The sequence below is a fragment of the Chlamydotis macqueenii genome, chromosome 2 (assembly GCF_036417535.1).
Source record: "Chlamydotis macqueenii isolate bChlMac1 chromosome 2, bChlMac1.mat, whole genome shotgun sequence".
NCBI lineage: Eukaryota > Metazoa > Chordata > Aves > Otidiformes > Otididae > Chlamydotis > Chlamydotis macqueenii.
The window spans coordinates 141,013,255-141,038,703 of record NC_141557.1 but is presented as its reverse complement, the minus strand read 5'-3'; the positions used below and the strand labels follow the sequence as shown (position 1 = coordinate 141,038,703).

General features: G+C 34.8%; 1 protein-coding gene across 10 annotated transcripts in view; it reads right to left on the bottom strand.

Moving 5' to 3' along the window:
- VPS13B (vacuolar protein sorting 13 homolog B) overlaps nt 1–25,449 on the bottom strand; it is a 465,113-nt gene that overhangs the window by 157,954 nt on the left and 281,710 nt on the right. For all 10 annotated transcript variants that reach the window (XM_086741084.1, XM_086741085.1, XM_086741079.1 and 7 more), the window contains one exon: nt 4,330–4,533. In XM_086741084.1, the coding sequence (XP_086597210.1) occupies nt 4,330–4,533 (204 nt within the window). The remainder of the gene's footprint in view (nt 1–4,329; nt 4,534–25,449) is intronic.

The following is a 25,449-nucleotide window of genomic DNA, read 5'->3' as shown; positions in this document are numbered from 1 at the left end:
ATCAACCCCTGAGGCACACCACTCGTCACCGGTCTCCACTTGGACATCGAGCCGTTGACCACAACTATCTGCATGTGGACATCCAGACAACTCCTTATCCACCAAGTGGTCCGTCTGTCAAATCCATTTCTCTCCAGTTTAGAGGCAAGGATGTTGTGCGGGACAGTATCAAATGCTTTGCACAATTCTTATATAATTGTGCCTCACTAAAGCTGATTTTCACCTTATTAAGAATGCTGTGCAACATTTATTTGCTGTGGATTAATAAAGAAAATAACATACTCCATCTTACTGAATAAAGCTTTGTACAGTATGAATGCAAGTACGACCTCAGGTACAATAATCAGCCACTGAAATACAAGACTGAATAAAAATGTACTGCATTTTATTCCAAAAGATTCACAGGGAACGCCTGTACTTCCCTACATATGGAGCTACTGATCACTTTTTTTCCGGTCTTCCTCGTTAGAACTTGGCAAACTGCACTTCAACTTTCCAAAAAAGCATAAAAATTAAAACTATTCAAAGAAAAATCTGCAGGAAACCTTTCTGAGCATCCTTGAGAAGCAATAGTGATATTTTGTTCAGTTTTGTACAACAGATCATTGGCTCCCTGACATACTCAATGAGAGTTGCAGAGAGCTGTTCCAGATGGTGGTATGCCAAGGACAAAAGTGTAATGCCACACTCAATTCATTACCACACAGAGAAGTAATGCTTTTAAGCTCAATTAGGTTGGGTGGGTTTTTTTTGGTTTTTTTTTTTTTTTTTTAAACAGAGTTTATTCAGGCTGCAGAAAGCAGAAGTTGCTGCTGGGAGCTGTAGAAGGATTGCACAGGGACAGGGGCGAGGCCTTAAGAGAGGATATATTTCTTTATTTCCTTCAGGGCTGTTGTTTTTTCCATTGAGAGGAGGGAGAGGGAGGAGGAGATCTGCAAGCTGAAAAAGCAGTTTTCAATCAAGAAAACTTCTTTTGGTTAAGTACTCCCAGTTCCACACATGCTGTTTGGTAAAGGGAATAAATGTGGACAGGTTTCATTTGTACGTAACCTTATTAGAACTGTCTGACTGTTTCCAGTATTCTTTTTATATATTACACCATTAGGGAGCTTGTTATAACATCTACAGTGAAGTATAAACATTTCATAATGAGAAGAGTTATGATCCCCGATCCTCAGCACAGCATTCGGATGTTTTTTTCTGAGAGAGGGCATCCACCCTACCAGAGCACTCCAGTCCCGCATTCTTCCTGGGGTGATCTGCAGAGGCACAGGAGGCATCACACCAGCAATTCACAACAGACGCTCTTGAAGAATTTTACACTAAATACCTTGAAATAGTCAACACTTAGTCTGAAAGCAAGACTGTCTGCTTTCCAAATTACAATGTGAAAGTTAAAAAAAAAATTCAAACCCATGAGATATTAAGTACTAGAAATATTGAACTCCAGAAAAAGCAAAGGGAAAAAATTAAAGGATTTACTTTCTGTGCAAAGACTGCTAAAGAATTTAAATTACAAATAATGTCAAAAGCTTTCAAATATTTGTTTGTATGATATCCATAGATTTTATATTTAGAATGATTTGGTTTTCATGTAAATTTTTAAAACAAGAACAAATTTCAACCCACTAGACTAAATTACAATATAATATATTTCAGAATTTATTTTTAAAAAACACAGTAATGCTTTTAGAAATTGGAATGGAAAATGAATGTCTGATATCTATGCTGAAGTTTTCTGTAAAATATGCGTATGAAATACTTGGATATAGGTTAGATTCTATACTGTACCAGATAGCACCTAAGAACTAAAAAATGAGGGAAACTGATCTCAAAAAAGAAACTTAAAATCCAGTGAACCTAATAAACCAGAACACTGGGTCTAAACGATAAGTAAAACCAAACAGAAGTATATTAAAACCAAACAAAGAAATGAACCCTAAAATAACTCATTAAAAATCACTCATTATGTTCCAGGTTAAACATGTCTAAGAAACGTAAAGAATTAAAAAAGAAAACAGTATCACAAATAGGTCAAAGAATAAAGCTTCTGTGGTAGTTGCAGGAAATCTTAAGATAAACTTCACCCTGAAAACCCTAAGCACCATATAAAACACCATGCAGCCACCCTCTTGGTGCATGCTGGAAATATCTCAGCGGACGGCAGAGTTCAATGCAGGTTCTTCCAGTTCTTAGCACACCATTTCCACAGATCATAAAATAAACCCAGATGCCGCAAAAGTGACCTCCAAGTAAAAAGCAAAAATGCAAACATTCTGAAAAAGAACTGTAGTAAATGTCTAAAGATTTAAGCCAAAAGAACATGAACACACTTACACCAACTTTCTCTTTAAACAAATTCAAAGTGGAATTAAAATAATGTATTGCATACCGGAAAGGAGAAGGTAATGCATTTAATGACAACCGATCTAAATTAAAACGCAAGTACAAGAGTCATTTAAAAGCAATTTCAAAATAGATATATTTATTTGTCAAATATACTCTAACAATATTTTATTTTGGAAGGCTGCTAATAAAAAGAAAAATGATATATTAAAAAAAAGAAAAAAGAGAACTCAGATTATCTGTAATAGCTGCTTCCCTTATTCTTATCTTAATAGCTTTTCAGGAATCCCACCAAATTTCCTATCCAAATCTACCACCATAAAACTCAGATCAAAGTGTGCTGGCAATATTATTTCAGTCACCAATAAGAACAAAAAGAAAAGCTAATTCCTCAGTGGCTGGTTTTGCTATGTTATCTTAACTTGCAAATTGGCCAGAAGTCCTTTGGAGATTAGTGTCATCTCATCTTTCAAGAAATGCCAGTGGCCCTATGTTGTTTTGGGAGAAAGAGCTTCACGGGCAACTTGCCAAGCATCAAGGCCCAACTAGAAGGTCAAATACATTTTTTCAAGGCTAAGAATTTAAAAGAAAAATTGTCTATGGAATTACATCAGTTAAAAAAAAGATCATTAAAAGACAGGAAAGAACCAGGTGATCTTATAAATGAAGAACAGACACTATTACTGTGTTTAAATTTTTATCTGTACTCCTGTCACTTCTTGTGGTTTTATCTTTACTTTGGTTAGATCTGCTTTTCCTGCCCTCTATTTTTCAAAGATAAACTGGAATTTATTCTTGATCACATCCTTTTCCTGCACACACTCCTCCAGAGTGAGCTTATTTGCTCTCAGTCTTTCATCAATTCATCACTCAGAAAGCTTAGTCTGTGTGTGATCCTCACGTAGCTTCTTTTGCCACAGTGTGCCTCACTTTTAGCAAAATCTCTAAGAGTCTTCTCATCTCCCCTTTTTTTTTTAAATTAAACCAGCAATAATTCAATTTTTGTTTTTCCTTATGATTCTGTCTGTTTTTCTATATCACTTTTAGGAACTTATCCCTCAATTCAGCGAGGAATTTTATCTTAGGAACCATAAAATTATGTATGCATTTCACAAAAATTTGATTGTTTTTCTATGAATGATATATAAAGGACTTAAAAATGAAAATAAATAAATAAATGCATGGGCAAACAGGCATCTTCTAGTAGAAATGCGTCTAAATCCACAAAATTACTTCTGAAACCTTGCTCTTGGCCATCAGATCTCATTCCTGTCACTTTGAAAAGAGAACTCTGACTGCTACATTCTATAAAAATTTAGTTTAACACCACTTGTATGAATTTTCAAGTATTAAAAAGTGCATTAAAACAAAAATTTTAAAAATCATTTTTTCACAAATTACCCATTTAAAAATATTTTTTCAAATTTGAAAACTTTAAAATTTAAAATACCATGCAAGTGTATGCATGCTTTATCTTTCAACTCTGTTTAATGAGAGGGCAGCGCTTTGCATGCCTGTATCATAAATACACGATAAGGAAGACTCAGCTGAAATATCTCATTTTCAAAATTCATCTGGTTTTAGTTACAGAAGTGCAAAAGACAGTTCAGAACCAATAGGAAATGTTCTACTTCACCCTCCTCTAACTTAGAAGTGTCTAAGCTGGTTTTACTCAAGCTTTGTAAAAATACAAACAAAAGAAGTTTAAAGAAGCCCTGTAGTTATTTTTATGGACATACAGTAAACCAGTCAGAACAGAGCTCATAATGGAACCAAAGGCACAGAATAACTAGACAGTAACTAGAGTGTAACAATAATAGCAATATGCATTTCAAATGCATAATTCAAAACTCCATGGAAATATGTTTGTAATGTAAAGCAAAACCAACACAGAATTATTTGATTCAGACATACTGTGAACAATATCTGCAGTGTTTGTGCTACGTAATTACAGAAAAGAATAAGTTAAAAAAACCTTCCTACCTACTAGCCATGTTCCATTCAAGTGCTGGATTTTGAGAATTTCTTTCACTCTCTGTCAAAATGCCTCCTTTTCCATTTTCCTTCTCTGGTTTCAACTGATTCCAATGAGCAGTACCAATGTTTATAGACTGAAGATCTATTTGATATTGTCTGTCTTCAACCTCTGATCCAGGGTCTCGAAGTATTCCTAGATTCAGTGCTCTCCTGTAACAAAAAGGAAAAAAAAAAAAAAAAAAAAAAAAAAAAATCGGCAACAAAGATCAAAATCAGACCAATCAAACACTTATTAAGACACAAAATTAAGATAATTAAGGTATTAATTTTGCCATTCTTGACTACATATAAGCATTATTTTAAGTCCAGATCTTCAGATGCATCCAGCTGCCTTTCTGCCATATGGAATTCAATAGGAGATATGCATAAATATAAAAAAATATATTCCAAAATCTAGCCAGGTCCACTAAAGTTGATACACAAGATCAACCCATTGATTTCACTGCACTTGCTGAGGGTGCACTCAATCCCACTGTCCATGCTGCTGACAAGCAGCGCCAGTCCCAATACTGACCCCCGAGGAATGTCACTTGTCACCAGTCTCCACCTGGACATTGAGTCATTGACTGCAACTCTTAGACTGAGGCCATCCAGCCAATTCCTTATCCACTAAGTGGTCATCCATCAAATCCATGTCTCTCCAGTTTAGAGACAAGGATGCTGTACATTAGATTTTATTAAATATTTCAACCTTGAGCTGAGTTTGGGAAACAGTCATGTCCAACTTCAACAAAACATTCAAGAGCTACTGGACAAGTGGAGGCTGCTAAGACCATTTGGTTTTACTAGTGGCCAGTATTAGAGGACTTTCCTACTACCATTTGTCTTCTGCTAATAAGCACTAATAAATCTGCCAAAAAAATACCTTGCCCTTTCTACACTGGGAACAGTATAGCTTAATGTGCACTGTTCATTTGATATTATAGTAAAAATGCGCAATTTGAACTTATCACTGTTTTTCAGAACAAGTCAGTAAAACGAGCAAGGAGATCTTATCTTTTTTTTTTTTTTTGCTTTGAATCTATGATCACATCAAATTGTAGTTTATTTTTATTGATTTTGTACATCTGAGTTGAAGCTTAAGCTTCTTATTTGCATATGCCATCCAATCTACTGCTTCATTCTAGGTTGTTGTCTTATGCCAGCGTCGTTATCTAGTATATAACTACTGTCTCCACAGAAAACTTAATAATTCTACCATTTCTTTAACCATTGATGCTAACAATCTAAAAATAAATAAGGATTAAAGTGGCACATCTCATCCTGTTACGCATGCAATCTGCAAGTACAGGTATGCAACCTGTTTCAAAGTGCAATCCCAATGCTGCCCAAACCCAAATACAGTTGAAACTGCTAATACCATTGCCATTGGCACCAATGGACTGTGCTAGCAATTAAGAAAATTAAGTAATTAATCATATCCTCCCGCAGTGGCATGAGATGGCAGGAAAACCATTTTCATAAAATAATTCCTGGTGAGGCAGTGTGATGGCATTGTTCAGCAGGCTTATAACTTTCTTAAATGCTTAAATACACTGAAAATCTGTTATGTCAGTAGTGGTATTTCAAAATTAAATGTGGTTTCTTAAAACTCAAGAATGTGTTTGTCAACTTTCCACACAGAGAGATCTAACCACAACAACTGTGTCTTCTATTATTCTTTCTACACATTATTTCATCAATATGAATGCAGTTCTGCTTTAAAAAAAAAAGCAACATGGTAGATTTTTGTATGACCCCATGTGTATTTACATACTTTGTCTAATGCAAGTAAATATTGGAATATATATTCTGAAATAAAGCACCAAAATACTTATTTTATGAAATCTGTTTAAGTACACAAAATACAGAATATGATACTAATTTCACTTGGATAATGAATTCCTCTCTCCTTGTCGTGGTTTTGTTTAGTAGGGGGGGGCCTAAGGTGGAAGCTTCTGTAGCAAACTGCTAGAAGTCGCTCCCCTTTTTTCAGGGGACTTGGCCAGGCCTAGGGCGGACCCACTGCCGGCCAAGGCCGAGCGGATTGGTAGCAGAATGTCCCGTGATAACGCCTCTGCGTAGTCTGGTCCTGATCAGGGCTGAACTACGACACTCCTATACTTCACAGGAAAGAATACTTTTCATTCATTCTTTTATGAGCAGCTTGATAACCTGCATTACGCTGCACCTAGCACTATATTCCTTCGGCTCATCTAGCACAACCACGACATTGTGGATTGAATTCCTAGAGCAACGTGGCTGTATGAACCAATCTGAAACTCCCCATTGAGGCAATGGCTTTCTTCCCCTCATAAATGTACTTATTTAAACATAAAACCCAATGAAATCACTCTTTGCCACACATTTTTAGGTGCAGCAAAATACACAGAAGTACTATTGAGACACAAGGTACTAGTGCATCGCATTGCTGGTATAAGATTTGTCCATTGGATCTTTTTTAATTTGATCCAACTAATTTTGAAAATCTCAAGGACTGGATAATGTTTCTCCTGCTTTAGGATATCATAGCCTAATACTTTCGTGATGATATAAAAACTGCTTTTTCATTCTCCTCCTACTATTAACAATCTCCTAGATACATTAAAAAAAAACTTTCTCTTACCCTTTAGATACAACTTTGAAATCCAAGCAAACAAATTGTTTCTATAGATTACTGATTTCAAGAAACACATATTTTACACATTAGTTATTATGTTTTGACTAAGCTGATAATTGCTTTCAGAAAGTACATCTTCCCAGTTTTATATAAGGATCAAAATATAGTATTTTCCCAAATAAATTATATACATATTAGCATTTACATAAGTACTCATTTCTGGTTTTCCATATCAACTATTTTCCAAAGTACACCCCAAATTTATTAGTTGTATACTTCCCGGAAGGATGAGAATAAGTTAAACCGCAGCAGAATTAGCCTAATTTTAAGCATACGTGCTATGTATGAACTCTGCAGCCTTTTTTGATTCTGCAGCTTTCAAAATCCTTGTGGCAAACAAAGTCAGGGAAACAGAGTAAGCCAAATTCACGACTTCTCTACCCCTCGCATAAATGCTGTTTTACCAGCTGAAAAGTACTGCAGGGGTTATAATTTTAATTGCTTCCTCCTTCTGAAAACAACTTCACTATCCCATCTCAACCTTTCGGCAAGTGGAGTAGAATACAACAGTTGGTCAATAATACAGTAAGTTCGTAAGTAACCAAAGATGACCATAAGCATGTAACAGGAAAAATAGCTTTAATGTTTTTCTTTTTAAAATATATGTAGTCTGGATCAGGCTTTTTGTATGTTTACATAAGAAACAGCTCATGTTGAACCAGTTACTACATGCTGCTGAATAGGCATAATTCTAAGACCCACTGTAAAGAAGTTAAATCTATTCACTTACAGCTCATCTGAGACCTACAAAAAGCTAAACAAGCCAGGAAAATGGTATTTAAAGGCTATACATTATGTAATGACTAAGAAGTATTCGCAGACTTTACAGTGATTTTTGTTAGCACTCACTAGATTCCTACGTGCACTGATTTCTGCTTCCAGGTACAGAGATAACAAACCTATCTACTCAAATTTCAATCATTAAATGTTCTGTCTGCTGGTAAAAGTGTCTTCTATTCTAATTTAAAAAGGAATCAGACAATAAGCTTGGATCAATTCATAGCCTCTACTTTTTAGGGGTAAAACCAGTGCTACTTTGTTGGACCTGGATATAGATGTTATGTAGGAGGACCACCTCCTCTTCTGCTTGAGCTTGTGGAGTCTCAGCACAAATGTAGTCTGAAAGCCCATCATCTATGAGACATGACTGAAGTAGTGTAGAAATCACAGCAATATTTATCACTGGCCTAATGCTCCTTAACTGCCTTTTCCCCAGTTCAATAAAGTTTCCTAACTTATTCTCCTCAACAAGGCCATCAAATGTATCCTATCAAACAGAGGAAATTGAAACAACTATTTCTTAGGGAAGCAACAGACCACAGCTCCATTTGGAGTGAGATGCTAGAGATGTTAAGAAGGACACAGAACAAAAATGTGGTAAACCTAGAGCCTCTATGATAACAATAGTGAACTTTGAAAATGCTGAGCTTCTGTCAGTAAAACTCCAGATAGGAATTATCTTTCCAAAGAAAGGCAACTATTTTGTTTTGTTTTGTTTTTGTTTTTTTAAATTATAGCAATAGATACCTCTCTGTCACAGGGAAAGAAGCTTGAGCCACTGGGAGAGAAACAACTTCCCCAACACGACAAAACATACATAGACATGATCTCAGAACAGGAATAAAAGAAATCCTGTAGCATGATAGTTCATGATGGAAGACTTGGATTTGCCTAAGTTTGAAGAGATTAAAAACATGTATTTGTGAGGAAGACCAAAAGAAGAATGAGAAGTGAAGGAGAAAAAAAGGAGGGCACAGGAGTGGGCAGGAGGGAGAAGAAAGAAGGGATTAGGGAACTAATGCTGAAATTAAAGAAAAGCAGCAGGTAATAAAATTCCATGGTTACAAGAAGAGAGGAGGCGAGATACTTAGGAAGAAGGGAAGGTCCTGACAAACTTCTGGAATTTTGTACATGATCCTGGGTACACATTCAGCCATATTTCCCCGAAGGGTAACCTCAGTTTGCTTCCCTACGCTGCCATCTGTCCACAGAGAGACTTATTTGTGGTTTAACAAACACAGTATTTTATGACTGCCGGGATGTTGGAAACAGTTTATTTTAGTCTGGGTCAGTACAGCAGGCTCTCAAATGCTGTCAGCAGTAAACTCCAGTCCTCACCATTTCTGCCTCTTTTCCCCAGGAACTATGCCACATATGACTGGCTTTGTTGGCACCTTCTCCCCTCTCCAGCTCATCCTCAGAATTCCCCAACTACTGCCCCATTTCCACACTTGCTGGGAGCATACTCTGGATTGGATATCAGCAAATTTTTATTAAATACAAATATAAACTGAGTACAGCAAGGCTCCTCTGTTTAATACTTTACTGATTAGCAAGTGACACTGTTTTCTTCATATGTCTATACTCACGTCACTTTTCATTTTAACATTACATTTAATCTTTACAGGAATCTGTTTAACAATGAAAACTACGTTCCTCCTGATCAACTCTTACGTTGTGTTCTGTACAGCCAGACACACCAGCATTATCTACAGAAGACACCACATGGCAGGTCTCCTGTAAGTCAAGTTGCTAAGGCACATGGGTTAATCTTCAGATGTGGAAGACCCTTACAGAAATAAAACACCAGTGCTAGTTCCATGAGCAAAATAAAAATGACTGACCACTTCTAAACATTTATACAGTGGACAAATACATCACATTACTAACACAAAGTAAGAGGTTATTAATTGAATTCTAATGGAATATGTTTTGTAGTCATCAACAGTTACACTTCTAACTCTATAATGATTTGCAGTGTTTATAGCTTTTGTGAATAGACATAAATCAACTTGGAGGTAGATTGCTTGTGCAATTAGTATGTCAAAAAAAAAGACAAGCAGTGACTGAAACATACACAAAAATTTCTTTAGATTGTGCTAGACTGCTTCAAATGATACAGTGAAGTACAAGTACAATAGGTAAATTTCCTCTATTTTAAAGTAATGTTGGATAAATGTCTGACTTTTGTCTCTTCGGCACTGGTTCCTTTTTTGTTCTGTATACCTACAGATGAGTATCATGGAGAAGAGAGGAACTGGTATAAGTTTAAAAAAGCTAAAGGATGTATGTAGCTGTAAAGATCTTTAGGTAACACAAGGATAAGCATATTGGAGAAATTACGGAACTCTGTCATCAAAAGAAAAAAAACAAAACAAAAAAGGTATTCAACTATGGATTAGTGTGCGCTAAGACATCATTCAAAACATGAATGTCAAAGTTCCTGATGGAAAAAAAAAGACAACTTCATGTACAGAACAAATAATCTACACTCACCATCATCCAGAACAGATGATCATATAAAAGAATACTAAGATTTAGCTGAGTGTCATTACATGTCTTTTAGGCTCTCAGTGTCAGAGTCTGCAATACATAAGAACACGTTAGATACATGTCTAGAAAATTCAGCCTTGAAAAGGAGTTTGATCTACTGCTATTTCAGCAAATGCTGATTGTCTAGACACTTCAAGCACAACACAGAATCTACTACTACAAATGTCTTGGTTTCTGGCACACAGAGAACGACATTAAGAGAAGGTATTCAAGATCTTCAAGATCTACCTACAACTGTTTCTTGTAAATATCTGCAAACTAGGTATTAAACAGTCACATCTGAAACAAACATAGATGGGATAAACAGAAATATAGACTTATCCTCTCTCTCTGCTTCTAGACTTTCCCAGTTGTGCAGCAATGACATAGTAGTGCAGCAATGAAAACAGTAACAGTAATAATCAAACTACTTAATTTAAAAAAAAATACCAAAATATACTATTTTCTTCTTACTAATACTTTTTTAGCACAGCTTTTTCTTGCCAAGCTGAAGTAGACAGGTCTTCCCTTACAGTAACTTTGTGCGTTTTTTCTTAAAAATAGACAACATAGACAAAAAATCTCAGTTCTTTATCAAACTGTTCAGAGATGAAAGACTAAAATTACAATAACTTTTCTTTTGGCTAACTACTTCGTGTCCTTTACTTGACTAGTTTCATCAGCTGCAACTATTGAGTCATATAGCTATTTAATCAAAAATAATTTTTAAAAGGATTGATTTTCATTGAACTAAAATAACACAAGAGAAAAGAGACTTGGTTTTGAACATGTAGAAAAAGAAATTTGAAGAACTGAATTCAATGGTTTGTTCCTATTTTGCGTATGTGGCTGATATCCTCTCAAAAGGAATAGAAGATGCTGTCTTGGTTAGAGTTTGAGGTGAAAAACCCAACTGGACACGTAGACGAGTTAAGTCTGCCAGGTCTTCACATGTTGTGTACAAGAATGTTTGGGACAGGGAGACTGCCTGGGCAGGCCTCCTGTGGGCCTGCAGGACCTGTATCCCTCTCTGCAAGGCTAGAACATGCCAAAGAAAAACAGGAGAGGCAGATTTCATTCCCATTCTCTCTAAACTTGCTTGTTATGTAACTCTAAGCCATAAGAGAAACCTCTTCCAACAGTTTACTCATATATATTGTGGGTATAATGTGAAAATAATGTTGTCAATATAATTAATTAACTGCATAGAAAACATTTGGAGATCATCTGATATGGAGTGCTATAAGAATGCAAACATACAAAACATGTATAAAAATTAAGTACTGCCTTTTTTATCAAGATACTATTTATGTATACTATTTATGTAACTACTCAAATATTTTAATTTCAAAATCCAGTAGGTACATATTTAGAGAAAAAAAATAACAACACCCCCTCACACCCATTAATTACAGTGGTGGTGCCAGGTGGGTGCTACCGTAATTCCATTTGCTATTCATTTAGGAAGGTCAGATTTTAGTGAACTGGACAACACCAAGGTCAGGATTGGTAGCAGTGCATTGATCATATAAAAGCTACTAACACATGACAGGAATTACAGAAGATCACACATCAAACATTTTGGCGCTGTGCTTCCTTCCTTTAGTCCTACGGGCAGGAAATGCTCTACATATCCTGTGAGGTGACCAGACCTTTAAAAGTAGCCCTTGTTCCAAAGGCTCTGGTACAGTAATTGCCTGCAAAGAAGTTGAAGAACTTCTGCAGTGCAGTTGTCTTCTAGAGTTGTATCTGGCACACAGTATGAATGGTCCTATGAAGATAAGGTATGGTAAACTATAAAGTAACTTCAGTCTCCCAGGAAAAAAAAAAAAAAAGCATAAAATGAAACAAAGATGGAAGTTTGCAGCTGTGCATTTAGATGTGATCTCTTTAATTACTTTTGTGATTTTACTGTTTAAATTCCTCAGCAAAAATAACAGCATGAGCAAGTCTGAACTTTTAAAGATCGGTTTTTCATTTTTACACTGTTTAATGTTTAGACAGTTTGAGGAATCTCATTATAGTTTTGAAGCATTCACCAAAATTCAGGGAGTGTAGTATAAATATACAGTTGACAGACTGTATAAATTTTAAGTATGCATAATTCCAAAGGAAGGTCCGTATGATATTTTTGGATGCCAAATGTTTCTAGAAAAAACAAGTGGAATAGAGTTTCTCTAAATAAAATCAGTGAGGAGAGAGCTTGAAGAGTTTAAGTGGGTGGAGCGGAAGTCTGGGGTAAGGGTTAGCAAAAAAGCCAAAATACAATATAATACGAAGACTTCTATGTTTTTGTTTCATGGTAGAAATAATTTTATCTCAAACCTTAATGCTGTTTGGCAGTAACAGGATCTTTAATTCTGATTTTTCAAATATTTCATGTGCACTTGGTTTACCACATAGCAAAGGTAAATAATCTTGCGATTTTCCCATTGCTTTCATCCTGTATTTTACTTTTTTTTTTTTTTTTTTTTTTTAATTCTCCTAGTTTAGTGGTACAATACCTCAGTCTTTTCAGATGTTCTATAAATTCACCTGGAAATATCGAGGTTGAGTTTCACTGAACACAGTCTTCACATCTGATGCATGGAATTTCTTTAAATGGTGCGGTACAAGCAGGTACAATGGTACAAGCTAGAAGACATACTGTCCACAGTGTGTTTGATATGCTGACATGAGATAGGATTTCTTTTCACTGTTGTGTCAGTATATCGAACTCATACCTGGACATCAATCAAATTCTACAGAATAGTAGTAGAACACTAGAAATAAACAAACACCAGTTTTTCCTTTATATTAAATAATGTGTACTAATGTATATTTTCAGTATGTGGATATTGCAACAGATGTTTATAGCATAAATAATACAACAAGAAACCACTCTAAAATATGAATATTTATCTTTCCAAGTCAATTCACATTTATCTTTGGCACCGATTAAATTAGTTTCTCAAGATGCCACTTGTATTTTTTTTTCTTTTTGCAGAATCATTGTATTCATAATGGCAAGCTGGAACTATTTTCAAATAATGTATATGATACTGTAACAATCAATAACAAAATCTTTAAAATTACCTCCTTTAACTGTTCTTTTCTGAAGTCCTTGCACTGCTTTTTTTCCATTTAAATATCACTGGAAAACTGTCTTAGCAGAAAACTAATTCCATATTCATTATGAAATATTATGAAAAATTATGAAATATATTACCTTTAATGCTAAACTAGTATTTTGTCTTCCTTAAAACCCCATTGTTAATGACACTTCCAAATTCAATATCAATCTATGCCTAACAAGATACATTGAAGGGGAGTTTACTTCTAAATACACTTTTGAAGAGGGGAAAAAAAAAGAAAGAAAAAAGATTAAAATAAATTTCATAATTTATTCTTAGGACTGCAAAAGGCAGAAATTATTCATAGTAATCTTGAAATAAGATATATTGAACAATGTGTATTTCACATTTCCCCAGAGAATTAACATTTATCTTGTGTGTAATGAAATAAAAGAAAATATAATGATCTGTCTGAGAGGCAGTATAGTTTCAAACTTCTAATCAAGCTGCAGAAGAAAACAGAGCCATCTCTACAAATCTGATCATCTCACATGAATCATTCCCTGCAAAACACAAAGAATGGCACCTTTCATACACATTATGAGCTCTATGACTACACTTGAATCTTCACTTTTTCTGTGTTTTAAGGCTACAATGACATGATTAAGGCATGCTATTTTTTATTGAATATTCTCTTATATGACTTGACTTTATCTACAGTATGCCTTTGGAACTCATTAGAAAATTTGGAATTCAGCAGAAATGTAGAGATTAAATTTAAAATAGTTTTAGACACAAAACTACTGGTTCAACCAGACCTCCCCTAGTTCACAGGTTAGGAAACTAGCTAGTTAGCCACTGCTAGTCTGTGAAACCAGACTGATTCTTGCTTCTCCATTCTGAAATGCAATAAATACATATTGTATGATCCTAATATTTAAATTTATCTAGATTTACTAGCATCAAAAGTAAGATTCAAATTGCCTCAGGAATGTACCTAGACAGGCTGGATGGAAAGATGGCCCTTTAATCCTGAATACGGGCAAGCTCAGGCTGCTGAAATGATCCTTTTGTAGCGGAATGTGGAAAATTAAGAGATGTCAAGATAACTTCAGAAAAGGTTTCTTCTCAACTGCTTGAGAACCAGACAAAGCATATTCCCCAAACCTTCCAGCTTTCCTAAGATCTATTATAGGTTTTTTTTCCTCTCAGAAAAAGCTTTTGAACATCCATCTCCTCCATCATGAAAGTAAAATATTCTCCTGAACAAACCACTTCCCCACCAGCATCTTCCAGTTTGCTCTGGCTTTGCAGGAGGACTGAAGCAGAGGAAAGAAGTGCTCCACTACAGCATACCTTGCTTGTGGAGATCATTATATACCTTTTGACAGAATTTCACTAGTTAGTTCTGTTAGACACTTCAAGTAAAGCTTTTAGGTATGCTGTTACTACAGATCTCACCTCATCTTTACTATCGTTTCTATTCTTTCTTAAAGTATGACTAACGGAATCACATCTAAAAGTCAAGCAGAACTATTAAAGAGAGTTTTCAAGAACTAACTTTGACAAAGGGTATAAACTCCTACAGAGAAATCTAGAAAGTTTTCCTAAAAGAAACAAGAGACTAAAGTTATTGAGAAGGTTTTTGAAAGCATTATTTTTTTTTTCCAAACATCTTTAATTAATTTAGTGAAACACTGAGACGTGGAAGGATGTAGCAAAACTTCACGAGAGATCTCCTTGAAAGGCCAGTTTACAAATGAAATTCTGATACACAGATTCTCATCTTAATCTGTAACAAAGCTACAGCTATAAGCAATGTATTTTGAGTCCCATTCTTACAGTTAATTTTAAATCCACCCATTCCTCCCTGTTACTAAATACAATTACTGCAATGCAAATTTACAAATCGTTATTTCAGACTGAAGGGACTGTACTTTTTTGTTTCTTCCATGACGAAAATAAATTGGTAGCTTTTGTTTTAAAAGCATATTTCTGCTAAATCTTAAACTCTAATACCAATATATTGAACTTTTTGAAAGTAAACTTTAACATGTGCACAGATGCACCACTTAAAAAGGGTTATTTATGTAAAGGCTTTTAAATACATTCAGAATATGCTTTAAAAGATGAAAAACAGAACAAATCAAACCTGTTAGGAAACTGACCTCAAAACTCATCTTTAGGACAAAAGTATAAGATACATAAAAATCTCAGAGAATTAGAGAGAACAGGTAAAGACAAAAACAAGCAGAGCGCAAACTCAAGAGGATTCGCATTCATTAGAAAATGTTGCCAAGATAGCTTTTGGCAGCAGGAGAAACCTACATCCTGCCATAGGAAGCCACAGAATACACCAGTGCTTTTGTAAAAAATAAATATAAAGCCTTCATGCTGAATTGGTTCAAGTCTACTATTCAGCATGTATACAATGCTTGTTAGAGATGTTTTGTAACAGAGGTTCTAAGCAAGCTCCAATTACAGGGCAATATCAGGCATATCCTCATCTACTGACAATACCCTTTTATTCACAACATTGACCATGAAGACTACAGATTTCAATGTCAGGTAGTTCAACCGACTCCAGGAGGCACCCAAAACTTATAAATTGTGGTGACTGTGAAGAAAACTCAGAGTTTTACTTTGTGTCTGGAGCTTAAAAAAAAAAAAAAAAAAAGCAAGGATACTATGCAGATACAAATATACACACAAATACCCAGCTCTTTACACTTGCCCATGTGAGAAACAGCAAATTCTATCATCTGTGGTTAGTTTGAGTCCAGTTTAGTAAATATACTTGCTTGAATTTTTTTTATGAGCTGCAATGTGTGAAGAGTACAATATGTAGATTTTAAAAATTGTTTTTAGAAAGCAACCTCTACAACACTTGCAGTTACATATTGTATCAGGCATTTTTTTATTGTGCCAAGAACATGGAAAATCAACCACTGCAAGCTGTCTGAAGAATAAAGTGTATTGAAAGAGACTGAACAAACACGTACCAGAGAATTGCATTCCTCTAAATTTTTCTTGAATATACACACACACACAGATACACATACCCAACCTTAAAGTAGGAAACAGAAAAATTTCAGATTTGCTTTGCAGCTGTATTTGCTAAACTGCAAGTTTCTTCCTTTTCCTTGAAAAATTGTCACACACAAAGATTAAATAATACTATTCAACAGTTAAATAATTCGGTTATCAGGAAGAGTTCTAATCCGCTCTGTTCCTATCCTGCAAGTACAAAATATATCTATGTATAGATACTCCTATGTTCTATTTGTATCACCTCCACACCTGTTTATTTTTTATTGCTGGAGAACACACACGATTGTGCCAGAAAAATGGAGTATCTGTGATTTATGCCAATCACTGACACTGAACTCAGTGGAGTTGCCTGATACTATCTCTGTATTCTATTATTCTCAACATGCACTTGTGTTAGCCATTAACATACCAGTGTTTGCCATTGCCTTCTTAAAAAAAAAAAAACTCCTAACAACCAAAAGCATCAGAGGGCATGAAAAATGTTTAGAGAAGCTGAAGAATTCTACATTTATCTTTGTGTCCTACAACTAATAAACTCCATAAGAATATGAACAAGTTGTGTAAAAAAAAAAAAAAAGAAAAAAGTTATGGATTTAAAATAGCTTCTGAAATGCAATAAAAGCACTGTACGTAACTTTTAAATATGTTTTTTACTGCTGCATAATCAGGTTTAATAGCAATAATGGCAGATAAAGTAGTGTGCACAGTAAGAACTTAAACATAAGAAACATTAAGCATAACTTTTGACTGTACTTAAGGTGGTTGAACTCTAAGCTATCTTGGAAAGTCAGTAAGGGCGAGGAACCATACTCACTTAAACAATACCATTTCAGTTGTTCAGGATAATAGTTATAAGGATTTAATTTTGCCATGGGAGCTTTGAATAGTATCCCATAGAGAAATATGCTCAAATAACATGTAATCATTCTGTACATTTATGATAATCCTTTTTGCTAAATAATTGAAAATCAAAGTAGGAATACTTAAAAACGTTAAATGGAAATGAAAGACATTGGCAAAAGGTTTTGCAAAAGAAAGAAATCTTCTATCCAAAAAGTAGTTTAAGAACTGTGGTATGAATTTGTCAGAGATAAAACCCTATGAGGGACATCAGAGAACCCACAAATATTTATGGAATGAACCACAATCTGTATACAGAAGTTAACAAATGTCTCATTACAAATGGGATATGGTTTTCCCAGTAACAGAAGCACACAACTTGCATTATATTTAACTTGAGATCCTGTTATAATTAAAAATACTACAAAGAAAAAAAAGTCTGTTTTATATATTACTGGAAAATACTTTTCAACAAACAAAACATTTGTTGAAACCAAATCTGATGGAAATTATATTTACTTACAAGCAGTTAAGAAAAAAACTGTATAGAATGGTAAGTTTTTTAAAGCTTTTCTGAATTATTTTAGAATAAATTATTTATCACAATTATTTATCATCAAGACTTTTGGATGTTAATTTTCACCATATAAGACAGAAAAGTAACCTTGATATGTGGATTCAATCGTATATTTTAAGAATCAGCAAAGGAAACCCAGGGAAGAAACTATAAGGAGTTTTTGTAAAGTAACTGACCTTAAGTAACTTGTACAGGGGGACCACTCCAGCCCTTAAAATTATATTTACTCCTGAGGACCAACTAATTATTTTCTCCCAGAAAAATTTGGGTTAACAAAAACCCAAACACCTCTCCTCATTCCCACCAGTATTTTACAATAATAGGCAAAATATAAAGCTACTTGGTTAGAGAAAAAGAAGGATTAAAGGGAGGTAACTTGAAAGAAGAAAAGAAATGTAAAAACTTCAATAATGTGGCTTTGTAACATAAACCATACAACTAAACTCACATAAAAAATAAGTCTAGCTTTCAGATTTCCTTTTATTTTCCAGTTTTACGGCATATCTGCAAAATTTTTCATTGCATTCAAGTTGCTGACTATGTAAACTGTGAAAGGTATCCTGGGATTTTTAAAGGATATTTAGTGTCTTTTTTCTTTGTGTCTGGGCCTTTTTTTGTTTACCTTTTAAAACTGTTACAGTATGTTTAATAATGTTAATGCTGAATCTGAGAATTTTATTAAAAATCTTAGTTCACAGTGTCAGATTCTGCGCCATGTTTCAAAAGCCCAAAGCATGATGGCAGATTAAGCTGATTCAAACCCAGGCTGCTTCAATATCACCTTTTTGCTAGGGCTAATTCTTGTGTACCTATACAATACACAGGGGAAGTTTGAAAAATATTTTCACATGGGAAGAAGGGCCTTTACTAGAGTTAAAGGAAGCAAACGGTTACACAACCTGATTTTAGTGACAGAGGTGTGTTTCAGAGCTGGTTGAGCTGAAATACAGATATGAGATTTCTGAGGGGTTCACTAAAGATGTGCGAAAGCTTATGAAACAAAAATGAGAAGAAATGACTCTTCCTAGGGAGAAGACAAGAACTGCAATAACCTTAAGGTCTCAATTAAAAAAAAAAAATCCTGTGTACAAATATTTATCATCTAAAGATTATGAAATATCAAAGGAAGTAGTTCAAAATACTGAGCATTTCAGTATATAAAATGATAACAGAATACAATGAAAAGTTTAAAAGGATTAAAACTAACCAAAATTCACACAATTTTTGTTTGATTTGTTTGATTTTATTTTGATTAGCTTCACTGCAATAGGCTTCATCACAACAGAATTGCAGTTTTTTGGGAAAAAAAAAAAAAAAAGGAAAAAACCTGTAAATAGCACCTCAAATCAGTACAAAGGAAATCCTAATCTCTCCTCGACTCAGTCACCAGAAACATACTACAGATTTCAAAACTGACATTGTATGAACTTCACATGTCAAGCTGCATATATTCCACACAGCAAATACTAATTAATGGCGTTAAAACAGTATTTGAGACAGCAAGAAATATCAGACGACCAGGGAAAGTCTGAGCTCAGGCCGCCGTGTATCTTTAACTTAGCCTTGACTTTGCAGAACATACAGTAGTTAAGATCACCCACAGGTGAGAAATCTGTTTATAGAACAAAGTGTAATGCACTGGCACAACTGAGAAAGCAATGCCCTTGCAAAAGTTCTACTTTACAACTGCTATTTAGTTCTGACCGTAATCTGGTAAATGATGGCATCTTGATTAAATAGTCAATGGAGTACATGCTACAATAAATTATATAAAATATGCTATTGAACACTTTGTAGACTCCTTTTTTGAAGAGATGCTTCTCTCATGCCTGTCTCCCAAGCTCACAGCTAAACTGTCTGACCTGACAATTTCACAACCTGAACCCACAGGCCAGCTTAAAGGGAGTCTGAAAACCTATTCCCAGTCACACAGGTGTTAGTGAGAAGGAGCTATACCTGAATGATGAAACAATCATAACCACACTGTAAACTCAAAAGCTTTACCAGAAAAACCAAAAGCACTAGGACTGAAATCTTCACTCTACTGTAACTTCTTCACCGCTTAGCAAATGGACCAGAGTGAGGCAAACAGCCAAAACAAGGCTTGAACATGGAGCATGAGGTTGTTACCATCATATTTACCCACTGAAGTGCGTGTGCAAGCCAGGCATTGATCTGGAACTCATACACGAGGCCAGGGGAGACCATTGCATTGCCCTGCGCTGCTAAAGAATGGGCACCTCCACAAGGTGGTCAAACTCAGAGTGGTTTGCCTCACCACACCTTGCTACTGGAGTCCCTCCCAAACAGGTGAGCAAGTTCCCATGATCTTCCAGGTCAAACCTGAAGGCATTTGAGAGGTCTGTGAAGATGCTCTTTGGAATCTCTGCCTGCCTCTAGAGCAGGATTATTGGGCACACATAAATACATTCCAGTGAATCTCGATAAAATTAATTTCATTCCTCCTCTCACCTCCTCAGGAAGGGCTGGGATGCTGCTAGGGTGAAGCACATATTTGTGCAAAGACCTCAGCCAAGTCGGTGTGCCCAGCTGAAAGGAAGGAAGAACTTTGCAGACAGAATTATTGAACATATTAAGTTCTCAAAACAAAATTGAAAGTAACAATAAATCATTGAGGAGGGATGTTATTTTTAATATTAAAATCTTTTATTAAATACACACATTGTTTAAGAGTTACTAGGAGACTTCAAAAAATAACTGTAACAATTTTACAGATTTCACCTTTGCTCTGTTTGAATGAATTAGTTATTCCTTTGAATTCATTTTTTTATTCACATTTGCTTGACTTTTTTTCCCCTGACATATTTAATACGGCTTCCAAAAGAGCTTCCCTGACTAACAACAAATAGATGCTTAAATGACACAATAATGACAGTGCTCTTTGATACGAATGTTTCTGTAAAGCATATTTCAATTTGCTTTCTGTGAAGAACTGCACAAAGAAATTAAAAATTATTCTGAGAATCAGATTAAAAAATTCAGTGCTACTAAGTGAAAGAGAAAACAAAGTATGTGTATTGAGCACACAGTGATTAAACTGATGAATTAAAAAGCAAGATAAAGTTGCAGAATTTTTTTTTATTATGAAATTTATTTTATTCTGCCTATCACATTATAAGGAAATTATTTTGAATATATGTATTTAGGCAAATTAGTTAAATATTATTGCAGATTCCAGTAAAACTCTCAATTAAAAAAAAATTCAAGTAAAAATAAGATTAATAGTTAAAGCTGAACATTTTAAAAGTTGAATTCCAAATATAAATTTAGCTTTGAATAGCTTTTGGTATTAGATAATTGACAAGCTACATTTCTGAAACTAAATGGGCAGTTCCAGCTGTTATTTTACAATTAGTTTCCACTGAGGGTTTTAAATTAATAACTGCTGCAATAGCCTCAAACATAGCAATGTTAATTAGGAGTGGTGTTTCCATGTAATGATATCCATATATATGAATATTTTACTGGGTGAAAGGTCTAAGCAGACTTATTTTTTTTGCCTCTCTACTAAAGACAGAAGAAGAGAGAAATGTAAAGCAGGAAAAGACGTTACTTCAAAGTCCTATTCCAGAGAGAGGTATAGGATTCTCATGGAAGATAAAGACAACTTGCCTAAGGTTCCTACGCTAGAAAAACCATGGGTATAAGTACAATAGTAAAGGACAACATTTAGAACTTGCTATTTAATAAGAATATTTTGATTTAAAACCCCAATTCAACAATTAATAAAGCTAAAGATCATTATCTTAAAAAAAAAAGCACCTCCCAATCAAATGTAGAGACACTTCTGTTTAGAAAAAAACCCAAACATATCTTGAGGAATAAAAACATACCGGTCTGAAATCTGAAAAGTTAGAAAATAAACTACAGGAACAAGCTTAAAATATCCACTGTTACAATTTTATTTGCCTTAACATTGGAAGAAAAGAACTGAAAATAGTGGAGGTGTAACCCTGTTCCACCACTTCTATGCAATAGAATACCTCTCCTCAAGATACTATGATTTCTTACCTCCTAAAAGTTGTTTTCCTATATAACACTACTTCTGCAGTTTTAAACATTTTGAAATTAAAGAAAAACTGCAATAGAGATTTTATGATGCACTGTAACTTTTACATTTTCTAATTCCCTATGGTATACATGCACATTTTAAAAGCTGCTCACATTTCCATCAAAAACTATGTATGAATATTTTTTTCACTGATTATCTTTGTTGCCTTTATTCAAAGACAAATAAAGAAACTCAAGTCAGCATTAGCTAATTCCTTCTTTGCCTACCAAATAAGCTTCAATGAAGTATTAAAAAAAAAAAAATAACAGAAAATAAGTTTTACTAGAACATTTATAAAATAATCAGCTCTTAAAAGGAAATTATTCATATTAGGTGCATATCCTGGGAAACATTTAGTTATTTGAATACTAAACTTCTATGCAAAAAAAGATTTTTTTTTCACTGTTAAGTGGTTTGAAAAGGAAAACATAAACAATTAACATTTTTATTCATACTACAGTTACAGAAAATCTATGCTTTTTGTAACAATAATTTAAAGGTATAGGTTTTTTTTTTAATATAAATACATTCCACAGCCATTTAACACTGAACAAAAAACATTTCTGAAGAGATGATGCTTACGTATGTGGGTGCTGTTGAAAAGTTTTGAAAAGCATTTGATTTTCCAAACCACATTTGAAAGAAAAACCAGATTTCCATACAGACTCTTGGCTACGTATGTTTCTTGCATAAACTCCTTCCATCATTCTTTCCTTCCCCGTACTCCAGCACTATCAGCACAGACATACAAATTTGTTTATTACTCCTTTTTTTAAACTGAAGGATTTTTGTTAACCAATTATGGGCATTACATGATTACTACAGCATCTTCCAGATAAAGTTCCTTGAAATAAAGATAAATAGATTTTATAAGAAAAACAACATGGTTTCATTATTTGTAAATGTTTTGAGAGTTAAAAAGCAGTGGAAACCAGTAAATGATGAAAATGAAAAACATAGTAGATTAGATATACTTAAAATAAAAAAGACTTGTATTGATGAAAAGTTTTAAGAAAAAAAATAGGAGATAATTTACAGCTACCTTTTCATGATTAAACTCTTCACATGTAATTATTTTTTGGGGGGAGGGGTGGTGGTGCTTAAAGAATTTCCATTTACATTCACAAATTGAAAACAGTCTAAAGACAGCTTTATGCTTTGATCTATGAAAGATCTACACATGAAAATGACCATGGAACATTCAGACCTGGACTATTAAGCTTTGATGTATGACATGAATGAAATCCTTGGATCTCAAAAATGATGAATCCAGAGCGTGGACAACAAGTACATTCTTTATTGGGCAAGCTGAGGAAAGCTTGTGATTCTGTTCACCTAAACTTCCAGAACCTGATAGTTTAGTAATATTTATTCTGGACTTTACAAGCAAGGCCTTTCCACAAAAGCTTCTAAACAGCCTGTGCTCCGTCAGCCATTTCATTTCTGTCTTAACAATGTTTTACCTCAGAATTATTTTACTCTATCTGTTCATGGATACTCCCTGGGATTCTATTAATTAATGTTTCACGTCAGAGTTAGTTAAAAACAACCATGTTGAGGACGACTGGCAATTAGCTATATCATTGAGCAGGTAAGTTGTACAGTATTTGGTATAATAGGGCCCTTATCCCAATACGGAAATCCAACTAAATATCATCTCAATTTCAACTCCATGCTGCTTCATATTTAAGTAGAGCCATGAGTCTACTTCCTCCTGTTTTTCAGTCAGAAACAGAACTGCTAGGTCTTGTGATGAAGTTTTCTCAGCCATTTCCTATTGACACTGTCTGGTTCTGCTGGTAGCTTAGCACAACTAGTGCTATTCATTGTTATAACCCCCAACATACACACTTATTTTTTATTTTTTTTCATATTCAGTCCTCTTAATGTCATGTTTCCACCGACTAAAAGCGTTCAAGGATTCCAGCTATGCTCAGCTTAATTGCACTAGGCACTGTTTGTATATACAGGAAAATATGTTGTGACCTAAAAAGATGACAAAATTATCTCACAGAATGTGAGATAATTGAGCAGCAAATTGGTTAAGATGTCTACAGACACATTTGATTAGTCCCACTTCTTTAAAGCACTGTAATTATTCATGCTGATATTCTACATTAGCTGCTTTTAATAAAAGAGAAAGAACTAAGGAAATAACAAAGGGAAAACATATGAAGACGCACAAAGAAGGAAATGCAGCTTATCGAGCTACCCCAGGATGCTACTCTGTTTGGTGCAGCCATCTCAATGCATGGAAAAGAATCTTGCGGCCTGGTGCCCTCAGAATTGCTTCATACCATCAAAAGCCATCAAAAGTCTGTTCTTTTGACAAGTGATTATCAAACAGATCTAAATAATCTGCTAGGTTTGCTGTTTAGAGAAAGGCTTGGGTAACTTGATCTAAACTGCTTTAAGTAGGAGGCTGGACTAGACGAACTAGAGAAGTCCCTTCCAGCTGAAATTATTCCATGATTCTATGCTTCCCTTGGATTCTTGTAACAGAATCAGCCACATAATTGTTTTTAGCACTCTCCACATGAAAATATATATGCAAGTTTTTAGAGAAGTGCTCACTGCTATTAAGAAATCTTAACTGATGTCCTCCAAAGCAAACAAAGCACTGCTACAAACACCACAAGTGCTAAAAGTCTCTGTTTAGTTGGTCTGCAGTTAAGTTCTTCATTCCATTACACTAACTCTGCAGCAGAAGTATACCTTTGATGTTAGGTACCAAAGAATCCACAGACAAGAGAGTTTTATGTGGATTTCGAGGAAAAAAACTTTAGTTGGAATTTTAGAATCATAAAATAGTTTGGGTTGGAAGGAACCTTTAAAGGTCATCTAATCCATCCCCCCCCTGCAAGAAGTAGGGACATCTCCAACCAGATCAGGTTGCTTAGAGCCCCATCCAACCTGGCCTTGGATGTCTCCCAGGGATGAGGCATCCATCACCTCTCTGGGCAACCTGCTCCAGTGGTTTTACCTTACTAGACACCATAGAGCCAAACAAAAGCAAGCCCAGGACCGAGAAATGCATTTTTTTGCCTCCGCAGAGATGCTTGTTTTTTTTTCCTGTAGTTACAGCATTTATAAAATTTCCCTCTGATGTAATTTCTCTGATATAAAATAACTAGCTGGCTTTCACTTCATTGGGAAATTAACATGATTTCCCTATCTCAGCACTCTTCCTCCTCAAAACTGCTAGACTTTTCTATGTTTTGTCAAATGTATTGACCCTTCATTTGGCCGCTTCAACAGTTCTAATACACACAGCATGATTATTCCAGCCAAGAAATTACCACATCATCTTGTTTTTCTGCAGCCTGCTAAGTTACCTCAAGCAGCAGCCCTCCCAGTCCCAAGTTTAATATGGTCAGGTAATTAAAACCCACAAAAATGTGGTGTTCTCCTTCATTGCTCAGCAGAAACTTCATTTATTCTGACTATTTGACTCCACCATAATTTTAATTAACTGTGATTCCCTCTCTTTAGCCAGGCTAGG